At 35.0% G+C, this 9575-nt stretch overlaps 1 protein-coding gene across 1 annotated transcript; it reads right to left on the bottom strand.

The window, feature by feature from the left end:
* Positions 1-2762: 2762 nt before the first annotated feature.
* Positions 2763-4660, bottom strand: LOC111885988 (uncharacterized). Its single transcript, XM_052766047.1, has 9 exons — positions 4562-4660; positions 4121-4209; positions 3825-4023; positions 3621-3713; positions 3346-3441; positions 3230-3254; positions 3088-3145; positions 2917-3007; positions 2763-2828 (listed from the first exon to the last, which is right to left on the bottom strand). Exons 1-9 carry the CDS (start codon positions 4658-4660, stop codon positions 2763-2765), a joined length of 816 nt encoding a protein of 271 aa, XP_052622007.1.
* Between the last annotated feature and the right edge of the window lie 4915 nt (positions 4661-9575).

Raw genomic sequence — 9575 nt, 5'->3', positions numbered from 1 at the left:
ACCACCAAAACACGAAATAAATGGGCAAAAATGAGTTCACGGCCGTAAAGCCATGTGTTTACGACCGTAAACTCCCAAGGAGTGGTCCAAGGACTGTAAACTCCAAAGAAGGGTCATTTTGAGCCCTAGTCACTTCCTAAGCCTTTGATTCGAGTCTAGCATAATTCCTTGAATGGTTTAGGACCTTTGAACACCCAATGGCACCACTTCCATGAGTTTACGACCGTAAACTCATGGGAGAAGTGGTCCAGAAACCGTAAACACCCATATGGGCCAGCATTTGAGGAGTAAACTCCAATGTGAGGCCATACTCTCTTTATATGCAACCCTTGGTACTCCTAGCACTTGTAGCAAAGTGTTTTCATGCATTAGGATGTCCTTACTTGCAAAATTAGTTATTAAATGACTAATTAGATACTTAAATGTATCATTACATGTTAAATAGGATTCGCGTGTGTGTTCAAGTCATCACTTGACACTTAGCATCCTATACCATCCGTTCATCCGAATCACCAACGTCAGGTGAGTTCATACCCTTGAATTAACCTTTTAAATAATTTTAAATGCTTTTATGGGGGGGGGGGGAATACGAGTCGAACTATAAAGTTATTATATCAATCACATGTGATTAATAACTGTATAGCAAATAGATTTCTGCATGTTAAACTGTTTTATCCAGCTAAAGGTTTTCAAACCTTGTTTTATAAACTGACATCAAGTCATAAATTCTTATTTATAAGTTTTTCCAAAGGTTTTACCAAAAATTCTTTTTATACTCTTTTATTGTTAAATGCATGTCTGTATATGTATAGTTATCTAAGTAATGTTTAAAGGACTTAGGAAGGCTAACTCGCTTTAATTCCTTTTCCTTGTTTGGATGTGGCTTTAGGGTATCGGTTATCCATCCGAAGGTCGTTTAAATAGTAGTTATATATCATGTATACATATGTAGTCATAAAGGTTCCATCAGCCAGATCATCATCCTTTGGGTAGCAAAGGCATTTAGATAACTTCTCAAGTAAACTATAATAGGTATAGTTTAGAAACCAACCATAACATTCATGAACGAGAACTTAGTTATAACTATATTCTAAACACTTATACTTTTTAGTAAAGAGAAAGGTTATAGAATTCGAACCACGAGATACATCCTCATGACACGGATTCTACCGTTGTTAAGCTGGTAACTAGAGTCTCCTGGAGGGAGAGCAGGCATTGTGTGTATAGATCTATACGGGACAGACACTCTCACATCCTGACTGCTAGCTATAGTCCCAGCCGACCAAGCCAAGCGGTGACAAATGTCACATTTATTCCGACGCCAACAGGTCGTCAAGTATTCGATTGTCAATTAGTACGGTTACGAGTATCTTTGCGTTTACCTTATAATTCATGGCTTTAAGGTAATAAGTGTCATCATGGTATTTTCTGTATATATATATATATATATATATATATATATATATATATATATATATATATATATATATATATATATATATATATATATATATATACTAGCAGTCTACCCGCGCAAAGCGGCGGGGCGAGTAAGTTCTTTCGGTGATATGTTTCATTTACAAAAATGTTATGTTCCAAAAGAAAGTAAATGTCAAAGACAATATATTCAAACCGTGTTGTTATTTTTACATGATACATCAAATAACTGATTAAGAGAAACCTGTCAAGGCGGCACAAAATATAAAATGTTTAAGCTGTTCAAACAAAAATAATAAAATTATATAAAATAACACAAAATATGAAAATGTGTAATAGCACATGACTAATTATACATTATTAATTGTGCAACACTTCTTTATACACCATATTTGTTGTATAAACTTCATCACCTTTTAATTGTTCGTTAAGCTTCACTAATACTTTTGTATTGCAGGTCTATTTTCTTCATTACTGACTTTTGGTGTTGCATTTAGTTCTTAAGTTATCTAATTTTTGGTCCAATTAATTGTTTATTGCAGATGAACTCTGAGACCTACCTTCAACTATTACTGTCTTCTGTTTTTACCAGATAGTGAATTTGTGGTAGGAAGATATTATGGAAGCAACGTCTATAATGTTTTACCCATTACATTATTTCCTGGCTAGATAGATGGATTAAAAGCCTCTATAGTTGTGAGTTAGGTTAGATATCAAATTTGGATTTGACATTAAAGGGTTGTTTTTTTCATTAAGATTTGATATGTGTGCATATTTTCTTGGTTTTGAATTTGATGAAAAAACTGTCTTTTAGTGGAGTGCATGCTTAATTTTTTACGGATACCCGTGGAGTTTGCATAAGTAAGCCTTGCTCCATAAGTGGATAAACTCCTTCAAGTTTAATTTTAAAACTATGTATGATGTAAGTAGTGGAAGACTTTTGTGGGGTGAAGTGGGGCAAGCGTAAAACCGTCAATAAGTAGAGAAACTCCTTCAAGCACGGGAGTAGACTATTCCAACCAATCATAACGTTCTAGATTACACTTTACGACACTATGTATGATGTAAGTAATGGAAGACTTCAGTAATTAACCATTTCTATTTCCATGGGTAAAATGGTCCATGTTGGCCATTAACGACAGGATTAATAGTCCAAAGCCTTGTTGGCTAATTGAATGAAACTTGAGCATAATAGATTGTATGAACCATTTTTCAAGACCCTTTGTTTTATAGTGAACAAGAAACCTCTCATTAATCATGTCCCCATACAAACAATTCTTGCTTGCTTCGTAGCAAGCTAAGTAGAGTAGATCAGTAGACACTATTCATTCATCATTAGTGTTTAGATCTGGTTTCATGAAGTATCTGTAGTACACATACTGCATTATGATCTGTTGTAACAACCAACTTTGTCAACGTAATCAAAACACAAGAATTAAATAACTAAAAAAATATCAAAACATAAAAATTAAAGGATACAAAAGCATCAAGTGCCACACAGACTGCAGCATCTAGCAGCCAAGGCATATTTGCTTTAATTTTCTCCCACTCTCTACTTCTTGCAAGAATGCTGCATTTAAATCATAAATTATACATCAACAAAACTTTTGAGAGTGTATAATATTAAGGGATCTAGACAGAAATCGACACCTTCCAACATCAGCTGCATTGGCAATGAGAGCAAAGATGAACATGAGAGGATTCAAACCTTGTATTGTATCAATTACACAGATTTTTTTTCAAGATATTGCATGATGCTATCTTTTTTAAAATTAAAAATATCATGACAGACTTACCTCAACACTGCGTCTTTTGATCTGGGGACAATTAATTACACCAATTATGTTAGAAGTTTGATTATATATTGCAATGAAAATATGATTTGGATGAAGAAGCATGAGGAGTTACATTTATGGCGATTTGAGGGATCCTTCCACCCATGTATATAGCAACCATCATCCAGCCTAGCCATTGCCAATACACAGCTTGACTTCCACCACCATCCTGTCAGTGTCAAACACTAATTTCATCAGCACCAAAATTACTTATATATATATATATATATATATATATATATATATATATATATATATATATATATATATATATAGAGAGAGAGAGAGAGAGAATCATAAGTTTTCATCTACCAATGAGCTAATAAGTAAAATAAGCAGTGGTCATACTTGTAGAAGCTTCCTGTGAGCATACACTTGCATCAAACCCTTTGTGCGTGAAGGAAAGTTGAGTGAAGTAGCCAAAAATGCTCCATAACTAACCTGACATAAACAGCTGATCAACTCATATATCATGGATCGATATAGGCTTTTTAGCAACAACTAATCAATCAACAAATACAAGAAATCAATCAAGCTTTTAGAAAAACTTACTGAGCGGGGTATCGGCCTAGGCTGGGAAGTAGTCTTTGCAGGTATCTCAAGAGATGACTCATCTTCTGAAGAATGATCATCATCTTCATCAGCAGCAGCAGTAGCAGCCATAGCCATAGTTGAGGCTGGACCACTTCTTGTTGTCCACAAATAACCTCTGTTTGGTGGAGTTGAACTTCCAACCAATGATCTTGCTGGCCTGCAAACAGATATTACAGTAGTTTCATCAGATTAAACAAAGAGTACTGGAGAATTTTGGTCATAAAGGAGTAATTAAATAAAGCATAAAGACAGACATGTAATAGTAGTCACGTCGCTGAGATGGGGATGCTCTGATGGCATGACTTTGAGAATTTGTAATTAAAGGTTTCTTGGCTTCTTCCACCTGAAAATCATCATCGATATTGAAAATTTAACCTAATTGCAGAATCAATATCTAGCAGTGAAGGTTTACCTCTGGACTTGCAGCAATGGAATCAACTTTTTGGGACTATGCAAATTGACGAAGTCGTCATCGAGTGGAGATAAGGAGGAGGGGTGGTGATGATGATTGCTAGGGTCTATCTGGAAGCAAATCACTCTAACTCTTATCCTTACAACATTTCAATCTGAAAAGCAGCATGGAAAAGTTGGCAATGGTAATATTGTAATCCCCTTATAAAAATTGTGTATTTTGTGTGTGTATGTGTGTGTGTGAGAGAGAGAGAGAGAGAGTTGGAGACCTGCAAGATTTATACCGAAGGATGACACTTCTTTAAGGTTTTCAACCATGTTTCTGTAGCTTTACCAAGATTCAGACCTGTAAGAGGACATTTCCACAAACAGTTGTTGGGCATGCCTAAAGGGGTACGAATCACAGCCACCAAGAAACTCCCAAGAGTCAATTTGCTACTTGTCTCTCCTTTTCACCCCCGACTCTTTCTTTTATATGAATCACAACCACCAAGAAGCTTGCAGCACACCCACCCTTTTTTGATCAAGCACCAGGTATGATGTAAAGAAAAAAAATACAACCTAGGAACAGGCTCGAGTCCTTGTTGTCTGTCTCTTTTTTTTAGTAGCAAGAAGAATAAAGATGAATGTTTAGGGCTTTTCTCATTTGTTTGTTCCATATTTGAAATACTATGATCGATGAAAAAAAACAATTAAATCAGATATAAATGAAGTAATCATCCTAAAATCCAAGCAATCTGATTCTGTTTTGATCGGGAAAAAGGGAATAGAGCCATGAGGATTAACTCACCACAAGTTATGAATTAGACTCTCGTTTCTTTTCTTATTATATCAACGACCTGTGGCAACTACCAGTTAGAAATTATGCTCATATTTGATATAAAATTTAACAAAAGCAATGATTTGTGTGAAATTCAACGATCTAACCATACAGAGTTGGGTGTGGAGTTGGATTCAGAGACTCCTAAGGCATTCACCATATCTTCAATATCAGATTTCTTCTCACCGAGGATCTAACCTTACAACCTTACAAAGGTTGAGAGTTATGGTGAATGGTGACTGTATCCACCGGCTAGAGAGGTAGAAAGGGTTAAGAGAATTTGTAAAGAGGGATAGTGATAGCCTCGAGCTGTTGTGGTTTTGTGGTTTCTCGAGAGGATTTGTAGAGATGGGTGAGATATGAGGGAAGATTTGTTGGAATCGAAAATATTTGAGCTTGAAGTTAGGCAAATTAAAAGGAAATTCATACGAATAGTTAGACGGAGAGTGAGAAGGTGAGTCATGAGGGATCGACCTTATCGTTTTTCATTTCACTACGTAAACGTTTGAAACTTCAAATTTGAACTACATAATAGGCTGACACTTCCACAATATAGGGTGTGTATTTGAAATTCAAAGGTTCGATTTTAATGGAAAACTATTAAAATTTAATACTATTATTTTATTGATGTTAGTTTGTACCTTTAGCTTAAATATTTGGACGTTTTAAAAAAATATTATTATTATATTCAAATCTATTTTTAGAAAATGTAAGATTTCTTTTATAAGATAGTAAAGATATATATATATATATATATATATATATATATATATATATATATATATATATATATATGTAATTATCATTATATATATCTTCCTAGTTATACACTAGGCCACGTTTAAATCTTTAAATAAACCTACTTAGGATTAAAGATTCTTTTAGAATTTGCAAGACGTATCGCTCATTTGATACTGTCTGGAGTCTGTACTTCTTTCTTTCATACTTTGCATGACGTATCGCTCATTTGATACTGTCTGGAGTATGTACTTCTTTCTTTTAGACTTTGCAAGACGTATCGCTCATTTGATACTGTCTGGAGTTGTACTTCTTTCTTTTAGACTTTGCTAGACGTATTGTTCATTCGATACCGTCTGGAGTCTGTACTTCATTCTTTTAGACTCTATGAGGCGTATTATTCATTTAATACTTCCTGGAGTCTGTATATCATCCTTTTAGACCCTCTAAGGTGTGTTGTTCATTCAACACCACCCTGGGGTCTGTATTTGATCCTTTAGACTTTGCTAGGCGTGTAGTTCATTCAATACTACCCGAAGTCTATGTTTTATTTACTTTTAGCCAGCATCGTTACTGCTGAGGTAAAAATATTGTTTTCCCTATTACTTGTGATTATGATCTTCTCACATATTCTTTAAAGCCAAAAATCATATTTTGATAATGATAGTACCTTAAGGGGAAAATGTTTCTTAAACATAAAACATATGGATATTGGTAGAAGACTGCTTTTAATAGAGATACTCCTTGGTTTGAAAAGAACCTAAAATTAAAGAAACTTCATTGATTTTGTTTACCAAGAGTTGGCCCTCAAACCTGCCTTTTTTGCCTTGATTCCTCGAAGCTGCTTCAAAATAGGGTTTTGCTGTATTTTGGTGAGATGATCTCAATGGAAAAAATTTCTTATCATATAAGCCCCATGACCTCGTTAATTTAGGATGAGATTACATCCTTCATTTAAAAAAACCACGTGCATGTCGGACAAAATTACATCCTACGATACTGCTTCACTGTATTTAGCTTTTTTGTGGGATGATATCTAGCAACTATCTCCTATAAATCCTATCACTCGTGAAAATAGGAGGATTAGCACCAATTTCCACATCGTCATCTTATTTCCATTTTGTTAAATTTTCTTTGATTTTTGTTTTACTTTTAAATTAACTTCCATGTCAGTTTTTTAATGATATAGTTTTACATACATATGTGATTAACGAATATTATATGAAGTAATATTTACCATTAGCTACACACACACACACACACACACACATATATATATATATATATATATATATATATATATATATATATATATATATATATATATATATATATATATATATATATATATATATATATATAGACTAGCCATTTACCCGCGTAAAGCGGCGGGTGCGGATCAACAAAATGTCATAAAAAATTTGTTAAACAAAATGACGAACAGATAGAGATTTCTTATACTTGGGCTAAGATTAAACGTAAGACATTTTTGGGCTTATTCGATTTTAATAGGAAAAAAACAAAGGAGGAGGTAGCGAGCTTGAGAGAGAACCAAGGTTTTGCTGTCAATGGCAAGACATTCATGATAGACGAATGCTAGATCAATGCGTCTTTTCCAGTTTATATGAAATGTTTTATAACGTGTACATAGTATTAGACCGATTCAAATGGATATGAAGAACACTTGGTCAAACTTTGACTCATTCAAAATCTTATCATCATCTTATTTGACTTTTTCATTATTATTGACAGATTCAGTATTTAGCGATTCAATTGAATATGAGGAACACTTGGTCAAAGTTTGACCCATTCAAAATCTTATCATCATCATCTTATTTGACTTTTTCATAAATGTTAACCGGATAAGATTTAGTATTTACCGATTCAATTGGATATGAGGAACACTTGGTCAAACTTTGACCCATTCAAAATCTTATCATCATCATCTTATTTGACTTTTTCATAAATATTGACCGGATAAGATTTAGTATTTACCGATTCAATTGGATATGAAGAATACTTGGTCAAACTTTGACCCATTCAAAATCTTATCATCATCATCTTATTTGACTTTTTCATATTTAACCCATTCAATTTGAAGATAAGCTTAGAAGACCTATTCAAAATCTGTTTTTGACCGGATAAGATTTATTATTCTCCTATGCATAAAATTATTGTATATGATGCTTAAAAGCTTGTACCTCTTAAAATTCAGCAAAATCTTGTAAATGCTTTTTATCATCATCTTATTTGACTTTTTCATTATTATTGAAAGATTCAGTATTTAGCGATTCAATTGGATTTGAGGAACTGGTCAAAGTTTGACCCATTCAAAATCTTATCATCATCATCTTATTTGACTTTTTCATAAATGTTGACCAGATAAGATTTAGTATTTACCGATTCAATTGGATATGAGGAACACTTGGTCAAACTTTGACCCATTCAAAAAATCTTATCATCATCATCTTATTTGACTTTTTCATAAATGTTGACCGGATAAGATTTAGTATTTACCGATTCAATTGGATATGAAGAACACTTGGTCAAACTTTGACCTATTCAAAATCTTATCATCATCATCTTATTTGACTTTTTCATATTTAACTCATTCAATTTGAAGATAAGCTTAAAAGACCTATTCAAAATCTGTCTTTGACCGGATAAGATTTATTATTCTCCGATGCATAAAATTATTGTATATGATGCTTAAAAGCTTGTACCTCTTAAAATTCAGCAAAATCTTGTAAATGCTTTTTAAGGTATATATATATATATATATATATATATATATATATATATATATATATATATATATATATATATATATGAGTACTTAATGATATTGACACGTCATTTTTTGATTTAAAATCATGTAATAAATTTAATTTCATGTTTATAGATAAATTTTATATAGTGGAGGGGGTTGAAGGGGTGGTGGCGGTGTGCGGAGGAGGAGGTAGTTGTGGTGGCAGAGGAGTTGGAGTTAGTAGATGTGGTGGCGGAGGAAGAGGAGGTAGAGGTAGAGGTGACAGAGGTGGCAAAGGAGGTGGTGGCAAAAGTGATGGTGATAGAGGGAGTGATGGTGGTGGAGGTAGTGGTGGTGACAGAGTGAGTGATGGTGGTGGCGACGGTGGTGGCGGCGGAGGTGGTAGAGGTGGTGACGAAAGGGGTTGATGTGGTGGACAAAGGATGAAGTAGCAGTGGTGGTGGTGGTTGAGGTGGCTGAGAGTGTGGAATTGGTGAAGTTGGTAGTAGTGGTGGTGGTCGAAAATGAGGTGATGGTGGTGGTGGTTGTAGATCTAGAAACAAGGATGGTGGCGATGGGATAAATGTGGTAGTGGTGATGAAGGTGAATGGGGTGTGGTGGTGGCGGCCCCCAAGGGGGCAGGATGGCGACAGAGGTGGTGGTGATGATGGTGATGGAGGCGGAGGAGAAGGTGGTGATGGTGGTGCTGGCTGATAGGGTGAATTGGTGGCGGTGGTGACGAACAAATGGGGTGGTAGTGGTGGCAAAGATGGTGGTGGTAGTGGGGGTGGTAATGGTGGTTGTGGAGGTTACGTATATAATAGAGGTGGTAGTGGTGGTGGTAGAAGAGGCGGTGTCGGTGGTGGTGGTGACGCAAGTGGCAGAAGGGTTGGTGACGATGTTTGTAGTGACGAGGGGTTGAGGTGCTACTAGTGGTGGCGAAGTTGGTGCCGTTGGTGGCTGAGGTGGGAATAGCGGTGGTGGAGGTGGG

Source organism: Lactuca sativa, chromosome 1, assembly GCF_002870075.4.
Source record: "Lactuca sativa cultivar Salinas chromosome 1, Lsat_Salinas_v11, whole genome shotgun sequence".
NCBI classification, from domain to species: Eukaryota; Viridiplantae; Streptophyta; class Magnoliopsida; order Asterales; family Asteraceae; genus Lactuca; species Lactuca sativa.
Note: the sequence above shows the minus strand (reverse complement) of the source record. Positions and strands in the feature narration are given on the sequence as shown.

Coding starts and splice junctions, on each gene's coding strand:
- LOC111885988 (XM_052766047.1), bottom strand. CDS start 4,660: ATGCCCAACAACTGTTTGTGGAAATGTCCTCTTACAGGTCTGAATCTT. Junction 3,442..3,620: donor CTCACAGGAAGCTTCTACAA/GTATGACCACTG, acceptor TGACACTGACAG/GATGGTGGTGGAAGTCAAGC. Junction 2,829..2,916: donor GTGTGGCACTTGATGCTTTT/GTATCCTTTAAT, acceptor TTGTTACAACAG/ATCATAATGCAGTATGTGTA.